Source organism: Harmonia axyridis, chromosome 3 (genome assembly GCF_914767665.1).
Source record: "Harmonia axyridis chromosome 3, icHarAxyr1.1, whole genome shotgun sequence".
Lineage (NCBI taxonomy): Eukaryota > Metazoa > Arthropoda > Insecta > Coleoptera > Coccinellidae > Harmonia > Harmonia axyridis.
The window spans coordinates 31,926,351-31,941,525 of record NC_059503.1 but is presented as its reverse complement, the minus strand read 5'-3'; the positions used below and the strand labels follow the sequence as shown (position 1 = coordinate 31,941,525).

At 34.6% G+C, this 15,175-nt stretch overlaps 1 protein-coding gene across 7 annotated transcripts in view; it reads left to right on the top strand.

Moving 5' to 3' along the window:
* Nucleotides 1–15,175, top strand: part of LOC123677020 (protein diaphanous) — a 55,572-nt gene that overhangs the window by 22,917 nt on the left and 17,480 nt on the right. For 5 of the 7 annotated variants that reach the window (XM_045613421.1, XM_045613420.1, XM_045613422.1 and 2 more), the window contains 3 exons: nt 4,297–4,607; nt 9,970–10,129; nt 11,109–11,267. In XM_045613421.1, coding sequence (XP_045469377.1) covers nt 4,297–4,607; nt 9,970–10,129; nt 11,109–11,267 — 630 coding nt within the window. Of the gene's footprint in view, nt 1–4,296; nt 4,608–9,969; nt 10,130–11,108; nt 11,268–12,325; nt 12,650–13,382; nt 13,617–15,175 lie in introns of those variants that run through there. The other 2 variants (XM_045613425.1, XM_045613426.1) reach the window with 2 other exon arrangements.

The following is a 15,175-nucleotide window of genomic DNA, read 5'->3' as shown; positions in this document are numbered from 1 at the left end:
CATAATTTGACCCCCCCCTTTAACTTTGTTACTAAAAGAGGTACAAAAAAATGTTTTCTACGAAAGTTTCACGGAATCGACTAGTGTTTCTTAAAATGATTTTACAAAACGAAATATATACAGAGTGGGCAACATATTGATTGCAACTTCATTTTTTCAAATGGAACACCCTGTATATTTTTCTATATTTAACTAGCTCTTTTCCCCTGATTTCGAATATATAACATATGTTTGGCCTATCTATCTTATTCTGAGTACCACAGAGTTTCAAATTTCAAGAACCACCTGGCATGCTCAGTAATTTGTTTTCAAGTGTTAGGCTGCGATAACTCAAAATGCCCTTTTTTGAGTTATCTCGTTGGCAACGATATGACATATAGTCAAATTGCTAACGAGTTTACTCATAAAAGGGCATTTTGAGTTATCGCAGCCTACCACTTGAAAACTGATTACTGAGCTTGCCAGGTGGTTCTTGAAATTTGAAACTCTGTGGTACTCAGAATAAGAGAGATAGGCCAAATATATGTTATATATTCGAAATCAGGGGAAAAGAGCTAGTTAAATATAGAAAAATATACAGGGTGTTCCATTTGAAAAAATGAAGTTGCAATCAATATGTTGCCCACTCTGTATATATTTCGTTTTGTGAAATCATTTCAAAAAACACTAGTCGATATTATGAAACTTTTGAAGAAAACATTTTTTTGTACCTCTTTTAGTAACAAAGTTAAAGGGGGGGTCAAATTATGGTGAAAAACCCGGTACAACCTTGTCCGCCCCTGGTAAACTAAAAGAGCTAATTTAAATTTAAGGGAAGTATTTTAAGAGCTTCTTACTACTATTATTACTATTCATCATATCAAATATTCTTTAAATTATATCAAGTAGTTTGAAATGTATTCCAGTAAAATGGATTTCCAGTGACGTCATTTAGGAGGCCGTATCTCCGTAGGGAGGGACGATAGGAAAAAAATGATGGGAACTTGTCATCTTATTGTTTTATGTTTTATCTGAATCCGAGTGATTTCCCACATTTTCCCAGACACCCTGTATAAGCACATGGATCAATGAAAGATGTGATAAAAAGGGACGAGGAAATCTTGGGGCACACGCTTGGGTTAATAGAGAACTGTTTATTATGTCCTATGAGAAAAAAATGTCAGAACGTACGATCAGAAACCTCTGGTCTGGACTAATATGAACTTTAACATCAACTCTCAAATTCATAGGCAACAAAAAAAAACTCAGCTCTCATCTTCAATGTGAAGTGTAAAACCACAATAAACAAAACCAACAATAAACTATCGGATATAATACATTTTTAGAAGTCTATCTAAAATACATCAATAGTAACAGAATCTAATATAGTTATTAATCTTTCACTTATGCTTATTATTCGTTTTTTGATGAAGCCTGATCATTCCCAAATATTTAAATCATAAACGATTGTTGAGCTGGATATACTTATGTGATGATTCTTTCCAAAATCCTCGAAAACTTTTGATATTTATAATGGTATAATTCGATTTTGTAGAATATTTCAAACTTAATGTTTTTCTTGACAACCTGGAAGATTGATTGAATCGATATGTCAGAATTTATATGGATGGTTAAAAATTGGACAGTTTCCATATCATTCAACCCAGTAATTTGACATTATTCCAAAACTCATCCGAAAATAATAAACGTTCCTAGAAAGCAATAAAAAGATGATGATCTAAAAAGATTCGTTGGATCTCATGTGCGATGTTCAGTTTTTCAAAATGTTCGTAACATCGTTTATTGGCGATGAACTTCCATTTTGTAAGCACCGACTAAAACCAACACCAAACTTGTAAAATTAAGACAAATCTTAATGACAGAACAAATAATATAAAAGGCTTATCATTATGTGGCGCCTTCATCCCGATCTAATCATGTCTTCGATCTCGGATACCTTTCTTATGTTAGGGGTTTGCTTCATATTTTTCAGAATATCATTAGTAGAGATTTTGAAGTTTTTAAATGTTCGGTTCATTCCTTTGCTATCAGATATGAATTTTTGTGTTACTTTTTGGACTTTGTAGTATTAAAGTTTATTGGACATTTATGATAGTGAATATTGTGACCTTTACACTTTTTGGATGAAACAGTTTTTTGAGGAACAACTCACTTCTCGATCCCTGAAGATGGCTATGATAGTAATAGCCGGAAGCTTGGATTCATGAAATAGAGTTTTTGATTGATCTTACCACCTTTTAAACACTTTGTAAATCGATATTAGAGACATTATCATATAGGATGGATTTCTACGAAGACGTGTTTGAAACACTTTTATCCATTTTTCTGGGTTATACCCCCTTAGATGGAGGAACTTGATTTCTTTTTTTACGCCTTTGTTGGTCGAGTTAGCTATGTTCTCGCTCCCACAGCAGCGCTGGAGGTCATACTGGACTTGCCTCCCTTACATTCACATGTGAGGAAATGTAGCCTGCTGGAAGCAATAAGAATTTCCCTTAATGAAAAGCTCCTTCCTGGAAACTGGGTTGGACATATGAGGATATTGAATCAATTAGATTCAAACCTCTTGGCAAAACCATCGGATGTTATGCCAACCACTTTCAATTATGAAACGCCCTTTGAAACGGTTATAAATGACCGTCCTAGTGCAATAAGTTTCGTAAACCGTTTGGACGAAAAGTCATCCATATGGTTCACCGATGGATCAAAATCAGGGAGAGGTACTGGCATTGGGATATATGGACCTAAACTGAGGATCTCTAAAGCCCTGGGAAGTGAGCCCTCGATTCTACAGACTGAGATACTGGCTGTTTATATATGCGCTCAGGAGTGTCTGAAAATGAACCTCAAGGGGGCGCATATCTACATCACCACGGAAAGCCAAATCACGCTGATATCCCTGGAATCGTGTTGCCAGGGGTCTCTGCTGACTTGGGAGTGCCGTAACACCATAAAGCAACTGGCCAGATGCAATAAAGTGACTCTACTATGGGTACCAGGGCACTGTGGGGTTGAAGGAAATGAAAAAGCTGATGAACTTGCAAAAAGTGCATAAAGGTTAACACCGGTTGGACCTGAGCCTTTCTGTGGGATAGGAATAGACCAATATAAAGCTGCGGTCCAGCTATGGGAGTTGAACAGCAGGACAATCCACTGGACTGACACTCCTAGACTTGTTCAGGCATTCAGAAATTCGTGAAGATTTCACCTACCTACGCCAAAAAGATCTTGAAGCTGTCACGAGCCGAGCTTCGGGTGATGGTGGGACTGCTGACGGGGCACAGTCGGTACAAACATCATTTGTACCGTATGGGAAAGTCAGCAGATGAGATTTGCAGGCTCTGTGGATCAGAAGCAGAAACAGCCGAACACATGGTATGCAAGTTTCCGGAGCTGGCTGGCTTAAGAACCATCCATATGGGTAAGCCGGTCCTGGATACCAGAGAGGTAACGGCCAAGGCCCCTAAGGAGGTTGTCAGTTTTATTAACGTCATTGACGACCTCCTTGGGTTTCCATGAATGAGTAGAGTAGAGAACAAATGATCTACATGGTCGCAGTTCCCGGAAGGCTTACCGAAAAACGACCCCAGTTCAAATAATAATAATAGCTATGTTCTCCCTCTTCTTTTAGCTCTAATTTCGGACGATTCATTTTTGATGGGTTTTCTGGCTCATAGTTTGATTGGTGTGGTTCGCAAACTTTTCCAACAGTTTCTTGTCTGATTTGTTTTGTAACGGTGTCTATTTTAAGATCTTGTCTGAGGTCGCTGTTTCGGATGAACCAAGGAGCGTCTGTGATCTTGCTAAGAGTTTTCCCCTGGATTATTTCAAGGAAAGCGTTGGTGAGATCGACGAAACACACGAATGCAGGTTGTCATAATCTATGAATTTTTCGATGATCTATCTGACTATAAAGATAGATTGGTCGATATGTTCTTCTTGAAACTCCATTGTTCCTTCGATATGGTCACATCATCAATTAGCGTTGATTTTAGGATTTTCGCGATAAGTTTAATAGTTGAGCTTAATAGCGACTGTTGTTATCTGGATGGTTTCCTATTGTCAAACTTGAATAGTGTATGGTATACAATATAATGATATTAGTTTTCCTTTTCCATAAATATTTCACCTTGATAAGGCGAGACCAAAGAAATCACTGCACATTTTTATGGGTATATTTGGTGATGCATGTACTTACTAGTCTTTATACCTCATCTTGTTGAATATTAGTTGAAGTTGGTGTAATAATTTCTTGTTTGAACATTTGATTTTTAAATCTGTTCTTTGCCTTTGCAGAGTGACATGAACCTGAACGATGACAAGAAAAAGCCGCTTCGAAGTATGGACCTCAAGCAGAAAAAGAAGATGCTTCTGATGAAATGCAAAGGCTCCATGCAGGGTCCCGATCACAAGTTCGACAAGCCGCAGGAATACCATGCCTACCTCGACCAATACTCGAAATCCGAGTACCAGTCGCTCGGTAAGTTGCTCAACTGTGTTGAGTCGCTCAGGATATCGCTGACCAACAACACTCTGGGATGGGTCAACGACTTCGGCTCCGAGGGTCTCAACAAGATACTCAAGGTGCTGGAGATAGCACTGAAAAAGTGAGTACTATAACAACAAATACAAGAATTAACTTATTAGGCCAATTGAAAAGTCCCCGGTCTGATGCACAAATGGCGGTGCTAGTATTAAATCCATATGATCTTTAGTTAGTACCAACCTTCAAACGATAAATGTCAAAATTTGACAGCAGTCCGACCATTAGTTTGTGATATATTGTGTTGTGAGTGTAGCTACTTTCGTTATTTGAAAAAAGATAAAAAAAATGAATTTTGTGTACTGTTAAAATATTGCTTTTTGAAGGAAAAAAATACAGTTGAAGCAAAATCTTGGCTTGATGAAGAGTTTCCGGGGTCTGCACTAGGAAAATCAACCATCATTGATTGGTTAGTTAAGTTTAAACGTGGTGAAACCGAAGACGGCGAACGCAGTCTACGACCAAAAGAGGCTGTTACCGACGAAAAAATTGAAAAAGTTTACAAAATAATTTCGAATGACCGTAAAGTGAAGTTGATCGAAATAGCAGGCATTGTGAAGATATCATCTGAACGTGTACATCATATCATTCACGAATTATTGTACATGAGAAAGCTGTGCGCAAAGTGGGTGCCGCTCAAGCTCACAATCGATCAAAAGATACAACGTGTTAATGATTCGGAGCAGTGTTTGAAGCTGTTTAAGTGCAATAAACCTGAATTTTTGCATCGATATGTGATAATGGATGAAATATGGCTTCATCATTTCACTCCGGAGTCCAATCGACAGTCAGCTGAGTGGACTGCACACGATGAACCTAATCCAAAGCGAGGAAAAACACAACAGTCAGCTGGCAAGGTTATGGCTTCAGTATTCTGGGATGCGCGGCTATAACATTCATAGATTACCTCCAAAAGGACCAGACCATCAACAGCGATCATTATATAACGTTATTGGATCGTTTAAAGGTGCTGTTCCATCAAGACAATGCGGGTCGTGTCACAAATCAATGAAAACAATGGCAAAATTGCATGAATTGGACCTCAAATTGCTTCTACATTCACCGTATTCGCCAGATCTGGCCCCCAGCGACTTTTTTCTGTTCTCAGACCTCAAAAGAAGGCTCGCTGGAAAGAAATTCAGCGTCCATGAAGAAGTAATCGAGAGGCCTATTTTGAAGCGAAAGACATATCGTACTACAAAAATGATCTCGAAAAGTTGGAAAATCGCTATAATCACTGTATCGCCCTCGGAGGCAACTAAGTTGAATCATAAAATTGAATTTTACAAAAAAAAATATATTTTACTATGGTAGACCGGGGACTTGTCAATTGGCCTGTTAGGTTAGGAAAGTTGGAAACCATCCTATGAATATTGTTTCCCTAGAAAATTAGCATCTTGCTTCCGAGTATATCGAAGGTAGTGGAAGCGTTGTGATCATTTTTCGGATGAAAAAATGTTTGGTCTCGGATTCAAAGATTTCCGCTCTCCTGACCAACTTTAGTTTTGTGTTTGTCGGTCTGTGTGTACGCACATCCTTGAAACAGCTTCAAATTCTACAATTCTTATGGGTATTAAGTTTGGGCTGTAGGTGTTTTCATTTCAAAATTAGCTTTTCCATCTAAAAGATAAGCATTGAGCATGAGCAAATGTGAATTGACCGGGAATTCCATATGTCATGTTGAGTGAGCTAGTGGTATTGAACCATTTTTACTCAATTACAGACTGACAATAAAACCATTGTATCTACATTAATGAATATATAATAATTTTAGAATTCTCCTAAATGAATATACTGAATGAAACCCACATTGGTAGATCAGTTGATGTATCGAAAAAAGTAGAGCTGATAGAGAAAAACGGATTCCATGTACAGATTTAGCGTCCCAAATATAGTTGAAATCAACTCTAAAATCCCAGTCACCAAAAAAAAAATTTGTGTTGCCCTGTGTAATTGATAATAATGTTACTGTACCGAAAATAACGTAGGTACTGTAGAATTCTGACTTTTTAGAATAGTAGAACGATGAAGCAGTTTTAGTTTTTCCTTTCAGAAAACAGATAAATGAATTTATGTCGATCCATACTATACGAGATCATTATAAAACATTCTATTTCTCACTAACTTTTATTGAAATAGTGGGTTCGTTTGATGCTAACGAAATTGTTATACGGCCTCCCTATCGCCTTATCTCTGATTCTAACGGTAAGTTAATCATTTCATGTAGAGTAGATATGATTGCACGCATTGCTGACATGAGTATGACGGGTTCGAATGGACAGTACATGTGAATGCGCCTTGCGACAGTTGATACGTAAAATGAGCAGTATTAAGTTATGTTTTAATTGTGATGTTCTTTTGCTAAATTTGTACTGAATGCCAAACTGACATCTAATATAAATGTGCTTCTATCAGTATCTATGTAATAGTATATTGTATATTACTCACAGTCACAATCTATCACATTAATAATCTGGTTTGATAATAATTATTACTTGCATTGATTTTCATTATGATATTACAAATTATTTGTATTTGAGGTATCAACTGTGTAACTAGAGCCCTCTATGTGAGTCAGATATAAACTCATGCCATGTGTCAGCTTGCAACATTATAATATATTCATTAAAAATTTCATATGTAAATATTTCTTTTGGCTCCCTGTATCTTTAATAAGGGTGGCGTAACTAAATTTTTTTACTGAAATTCAGCATGAACATTCGAATGATTATTTTATAGGTACAAACTAAATTACTGTTGTTATTACGAAAATATTGGCTATATTTTTTCAATATACTGCTCGAATTGATGATTACGTAATACTACTCAGGGCCGCCGCGACTACCGACAAACCGGACATTTTGTCGGGGCGCCAAATTGTAGGGGCGCAAGGTCAGTAGTAGTAAAATAATAAAATTTCTAAAAACCAATGTTTTTTAAAACAAAAAGGCGCTCACAACTAGAGTTATGAAATACAAATATATACTGAAATACAAGAACTACGTCGTCTTTTTACTATAAACTTATAGATCGCCGTACTTTGAAACAATTCACGACGTTTTTTGATGAAATCGGCAAAACGTCCTTTGATAAATTTGACAAGGTGATTTTGAGTTACGATTTTATATGAAATTGAAAAGATGCCTGAGAGGAATAAAAGAGGCTCCTTCAAAGAAAATTCAGATAACTAAGACAAAGCAGGGCGGCGTAATTTTATTTTGCCAGGGCGCCAACATGTCTGGCGGCGGCCCTGTTACTACTATGTATAACTATTTACTCCCACTGACATTAAAACAATTATATATCCTGTCTGTGTTTGTGTTATTATTTTAATATTTCTAACAGTTTTCAAGTACCGACTATTGTCATTCAAAGGAGGTTTATTTTCACTTCAAAGGAGGATTATTTTCGTAAATACTCAAATACGTGACAAACCCTCAATTATCTCAAGGAGTCTGAAAATTGTTTGAATATTTCGCTGACTGCCCACTGTAAACGAACAGCTTAAAATACATCATTTTTGGTTTTTGCATAAATCATTTCGACAAGTGTATTTCGAAACCTGACTAAAATATACTTAACCTTGATAACTGTAGTATGGATTGTAAACCATTCTAGAAGGCCCATATTTTAACATTCTCCTCCCCTGTTCCGCAAACTCTAATCTTAATCGTTATATTGGAGGTGTTTATTGTGGTTTTGTCTTTGATCTAATATATTGTTCATTGGCGTAGATAGCGACTGAGAATCTCGCAGTGGTTACACTTATTAAGGCACTGCATATTTTCGAGGGAACAGAGCTCTATATCATTTCGTCACCATATCCGGATTGACAACAACCATTTTCCACAGAAATCCTCCACAGCCCACATATTGTCCAGAAGTGAAGAAGCTTCTTAGAGACAATTCTATCCAAGACCTTGGATACTGAGGAATTAAGTCTCATGAATCGATAAATATTGCGCGAGAGATTATCTCCCTTTTTAATATAGGTGTAATCGAAGCCCTTAAGCAATGCTTAACACCAACACCATAGGGTTTGATGATGTTATAAAACACCTGAAAAATGGAATGGGTATTGATGACATAAGGGTAAAAAAAATATAAATTGAAAGGTCTTTCATAATCGGTCCTCTTGACCATGGATAAAGGTGAATTTCCTCACGCGTTTGAAATCGCGTTAATTAAACCGATATTATAAAATTGAGACACACAATTAGCGACGAATTATTGTTCATTCAATGATTTCTGTGCTCGGCAGAGTGTTTGAGAATATTCTGAAATAGAGGATGGATGACTTTATTTTCATCGGATGGACCCAGATGTAATAAGTCAACAGAGGATGCCATGGCTCTCCCGATTAGTAAGATATATTAAGCCTTGGATAATGGCATTCAAGCTACATGTATATTTATAGATTTAAAAAACACCTTCCAGACTGTGTTCGATATATTGTAGATTAAAGCATTTCGTGGGAAAGCATATGAATTAATGAAAAATTATCTAGAAAGTAGGGAGCATGTTGTGGATGGCACCATGAGTACGAGAAGGTCGTAGTCTCTGGTGTCCCCCAGGGAAATGTTTTGGGGTCCTTTTTTTATTTATATTAATACAGCTCAACTCGTGCATGTGGTGAAGTCTGCCGAAGTTCAATATTATCAACATTGTGGGGACATATCATAAGGTGTCCATAGGAAGGGCTGTGTGAGAAGTCACCTTCAGATTTTTATTAATTATGGAATAATAGTATGGGGAGGAGTTGGAAAAGTTTACCTGAATAAATTAGAAACATTACAAGAACGCTTCATCGAATTAATAATTGGCAGACAAATGACGTATTACAGATAAACTTAAAAGAGTGTTCATTCTTGGATTTAAAATAGCTGATTGCGGTTCAGTTGTTGCATCAATTCAGTAACAAGAATCTTTCTTTACATGGTTATGAAACAAGGTCAGGCTCAAGAGACTATATGTATAGTATGTACTTAAAATGAGAAAATCAATAGAACAACGATCCTTACTTTTTTCGGGACAGGGAACATCTAATTTATAACCGGCTATTCTCAAAAATATAATGACTAAGGATGTTTTAAAGACAATATTAAAGAACGGATTCGGTCAAAATCTAGAGACCTTTTGAATAGTCAGTGAGCTAAGACTGTTTTTCTTCTTTCCAGAATATTTGTATTTTGTAAAAAATTAAATTTATCATTCTCTTACAGCTTTTATGAGACATTTCTTGTATTGACCATTTTTTAATTATATGTGATGGGATCGCTGGAGGGATTAAATAGCTCGCTAGATTTCGCCTCAGCAGTGTTATTGTGATCTGTTTAATAAACATTATATTATTATTGAATGGATATCAACTCCTTCGTGATTTATATATCGGAAAAGCATATCTATTCTCCGTTTTTCCTTCGCAGCAACGACACTAAACTACAATGGGAATGCCTCCGTTGTACAGAAAAATATATGAACAACACCATAGGACTGAAATCTTTCCTCAACAACACAAAGGGGCACAACATTGTAGCAAGATGTCTCAACCACGAGAAACCTCAAGTTATGATCCAGGCACTTAGGGTAAGTTAATTGCACCGAAGAATTCAATCCGAGATTCTTTTTTGAATCGAGTTAAATCTTCCATTTCTGTTGCACCGCATATTAAATTCACTACTATCGGATTAAACTAATCCCCCAAAATAGATGGATTATTTGCCGCTCAAAATATAATTATAATTCTTATTTTATAACTAACTAGCTGCTTGCCCCGGCTGCGCACGTTTTGTTAGGCAACCCAAAATACATCTTTCAAACTGTCAAATTATACTCGGTGAGTGTTTTCTCCTTCGAAGGAAAAAGGAATGTTTTTTTTCTTTTCGAAAATATTCTGTTGTATAAACCTTCTCATAACAGTCATAACAGTAATGAACACAACAAAAAAAGAATTATCCAATTTGGTGCACTCGTTTGAACATAATATTCACGTTTTTACATAATATCCATAGGATATAGATAAATATATTGCTCTATTGTCCAATGGACTTGAAGTTCTAATTTTTTTTTTAAAGTTCTCAGTCATTTTCATTTTCAATTTAAAAGCAATCACCACAATTATCACAGGTTATTTTAAGGTTATGTCGCAGTATACAGATATACTATGTATATTAGATCTTATTTTTCACATGAATGCTAACAAGCAAGTTATAATCGGGTATTCACTAATTTTCCATTTGAAAGGCTCGGTTCACACAGAATAAAATTAATCCCAAAATAATATTTAACCTGGTATTAGTAAGCAAGTAACACGGCTGTTAGATCTGAAAAAAATGTCTTTGCGGTTGGGCTTGAAGTCAGACATTTGACAGAGGTTTTAAACTATTAACTGACAGTTCAGCTTTTTAACCAATGGACCAGACGACGACTGCATAAGCGGAATATTAAGATTGTAACCAACAACTTTTTGAATGTTTTTGTGCTTCGTTAATCCTCAGTAATTATGAACGAAATAATCTCAAAGTGGTTCTGTTCAAGATACAAAAAAGTGTCATTTTTTTCACAGATATTGGCGCCTTTGTGTTTGGTACCAGGTACAGATGGGATGAACACTGGACTGGAGAAGACCCTGAGTGCAGTAACGAAGGTGGCTGAAGATAAGAAGATCGAAAGATTTGCACCTATAGTAAACGGTATAACAAAATCGAACAATGCCGACTTGCAAGTAAGTCTTTATAATAACTATATCGTTTCTGTCTGAGAGTGCCCTGAAATTATGCGCAAAAATAATATTTTATTTTTCAAATAATTCTGCGTAATATTATGTTAAGTGATCGAGTTGTTCAGATGAGTCACCATTATATCAGACTCTGTTCTGTCAGAAAATCAGATTTCGTTTCGGTGGAAAATCGGTTTCGAAAATATGATAAATATGTAATCATCCAAATTAAATTCTATTTCTATAGTTGTTTCTATTTCTTCTTTTTTTAATTAAATTTGAATAAATTCTTATTCGAACATCCGATATATGAGAGTTTTATGTCATCAACAAACCACATTTAATATTTTCTTAGTGACCTATTTCATAAATCGTAATTGTATCGAGTGTCCCAAATTCGTTGTCTAGTGAGGGGTCTCAGAACCCCTTTGAGCTAGAAACAAATGAATGGCACATTTTCGGGCTTGACTAATGAAAGGATTGAGTTGGTGAAAACAGCAACCTCATAGATTCAACTGTTTTCAAGCTATAAGGGAAAATTGGAAAATGGCATGAAATGACAAGTTCTCATAACTTTTTAATATTGGTGTTCATGTTTCACCAATATAAAAAAGTTATGAGAACTTGTCATTTCATGCCATTTTCCAATTTCCAATTGGTTTTGTGTCCAGCATGTAATATAGTTCAGAAGTTATTCGCAAACAAAAAACACTAGTTTGTTAGATACATTTTAGTACCCGCTACATAACGTGAAAAGGTTTTTATGATCTGTTATAGAAATCCGATAGATAGATAAACATCGACAATCACAAAACACCTTGTATAGTGATAAAACCAGGTTTTTATTACCAATGAGAAATATTTCTTTCAAACAACAAAATCTAATCATTCGTCTAACTAAATTTAATTGATGAACATTAAGGATAGATACATTTTTATATCTTCCACGCCACTGTCCTTATCGACTTTGGATATGATACTTAATGACTGTTTACGCACAATTGGCCGCTGAAGGGACTTTGAAAGTGGGGGTTAATTTCACTTTTCTCTAAAATCGTATTTAGTCTTCTAGTCAACACAAGAAGAGGTAGTGGGCATCGTTTAAATTACGCGTTTTTTTTTAATATTTGTTGTTATTTCGTGGAGAAAACTGAATTAACTTTGCTTTGAACTGATGTGTGATTTTTTTATTTGTTGTTATTTTGCGAAGGAATCCGAATCAATACTTCGAACTGAGGTGTAATTTTTGGATATTGTGGAATGTGAATGAGTTACTTAATTCAAATTTGTGTTCGAGTTCGTCATCGGTTATTTGTTTTTGAGTTTTTTTCAATATGAGGATAAAAAATTTATTGAAGAAACACCAGAATGTATTCATGAAGCATGTGGTAAGTAGATTCATATTTATTCCTGAATATCATTTTATCCTATTAGTACTATTTACTTTTCATGTTGTTATATTTCATTTTATACAGATAGAAGCAGTCTTATTTTCATTTCATACATTGGTTACTTTGTATATTAAAATCTTTCTTCAAAATCTAGTGGCAATTCCCATTTCTTCATATTCATTTTTCTCCTTCAGAAATGATGTATGTTTTTTATTTATTCTTTGTATTCTTTTCTTGTTGAAAAGCATTTGATTATCCTTTGTCGGGAATGTTCATTCATTCTAATTTCAATAACATGTTTTCGTTAGTAGTTTTTCAGTATCATGTTATTTTCTTCATTGTTCTTCATTCTTTCACTTGCTTTTCGCAGAATATCATAAGAGTACTGTTGGATTTCTTGTTTTTGAAAGAAACGGCGTTATTATGTTGACACAAAAATTCAATCTTTAATAACTTACTAAAGTAAAAAAGGTGTCGCACTTTTTTTTTACATATTTTTGCGTATTGTTCGCGTAATATTTTTTGTTATAATTGCAACTTAGCTTACCAATTTTTTTAATCGTTGTAAACATAACCTCAATATGCAACTAACAAAAGATCCAAGGTACACTTCGGTTCTGCCTAATATTGTTATTAGTAGCAACAGTTATAATACTCGCCTTAACTTTATATTCCAAATATTCCTCCTCGAATGTTGAAAATCTCCCTCATAGAAAGAAATACTTTTCAGGTACATGCACAAAAATTTGCTGTGAAGGCCCTAGATATTCTGCATATAGACTGCGGTCTGTTGACTATTATAAAGGAAACTAGAAAAGACATAGGAGAACTCACTAGTGGGCACAACATGGATAATGGCAAAGAGTTGATATTATATAAATCAACTCCTTATGATAACATCGTCAATTGGTTGGACGTTTTGGCTGTCAAAATTAAAACCCAAAAAGTCAGCAGCGAATATAAGGTAGAATCAGTCGATCCAAGTATAAAGAGACAAAATAAAATTTTTCATATTCAATAACATCAAATAGAAAAATATAAAGGTTGAATAAATTACAAAACTCATTAAACAGCTTGAAGGATTTATTAAAGGGCTAGAATTATTCTTATAAAATATTCTCAAAGAACCCTGCAATAAACTTCAAGGCTATACAACCCCCCTCGTGAATCTAATTTAAAACATTTCTCTATTCTAAAAAAAAGGCCCCGATTCGAGGACTTTGCATGAATTTTGAATGAATCCACTGCATTAATAATTTCTCGGTCTGTAGTACGTCAATGATATTAGAGAAAAGCTCTGTCCGAAGTCAGGTTAGGTCATGTACTTGATAAACAGAAATATTTTTGAGTTTGACTCATCTGTTTACTATTATATTTCTATCTGATGTTGTTATGATAATGGATAGTGTTTCAACTTGAATGTTACTTAGTATTCAATCTCTGTAGTTGAAGTTACATAAATAAATATTATATACAGTTTTTATTACACTAATATTAGTTATTATCTACTTTGTTATAATATGATAATAACTTACTTTAACTTCTACTATAATCTTTGATATTCAAAGGTTTAAAATTATAAACAATTTCCAATGGTTTCATGTGGAATTTTGGAATAACCACAAAAATGGGAAATATATGCTTTCATGTTTATATTAGTTCTCTAATCATGTGGGCTGTGGCTGATGCGTTTATTCTGCCATATCTTGTAGAACAAAATCGGATTCAACATATTTCATGGTTAAATTTTATTATTATTTGTGGAAGAATATCAATGCCTTCTGCACTTATAAATAATTATAAGTATTATTGCATTATAAGTATTTGATAAGTAATTTGACTATAATTTACTTTAGTACCTATTTGCAATTCATATTATAATATAAAAAATAATTGTCCCATCCTTATATACTTAAATGATAAATATTAAAAAGAATATCGTTACTTAAACGGTACCCTGGTGGTTAATTTACTAATTATTTGTGAAATCATTCCACAAGACGAAAATATTATGTGGTCATGGAAAATTATGTACCGGGTTTTTCACCATAATTTGAATCCCCTTCAACTTTGTTACTGAAAGAGGTACAAAAAAATGTTTTCTACAAAAGTTTCACGAAATCGACTATTGTTTGATATCTCAAAATGAAATTTATACAGAGTGGGCAACATATTGGTTGCAACTTCATTTTTTCAAATGGAACACCCTGTAAATTTTTCTATATTTGACTAGCTCTTTTTCCTCTGATTTCGAATATATAACATATGTTTGGCCTATCTCTCTTATTCTGAGTACCACAGAGTTTCAAATTTTAAGAACCACCTGGCAAGCTAAGAAATCCGTTTTCAATTCAATTCAAAATGCCTTTTTTTGAGTTATCTCGTGAGCAACGATATATAACATTCGTTTGTCATATTCATATTCATCGAATATTCACTACACAGAAGCGGAAAAATTTGAAATATTTATGTGAAGAACAATAAAAATAAGAAAGCTACAAAGAGAGAATATAATATATTCTT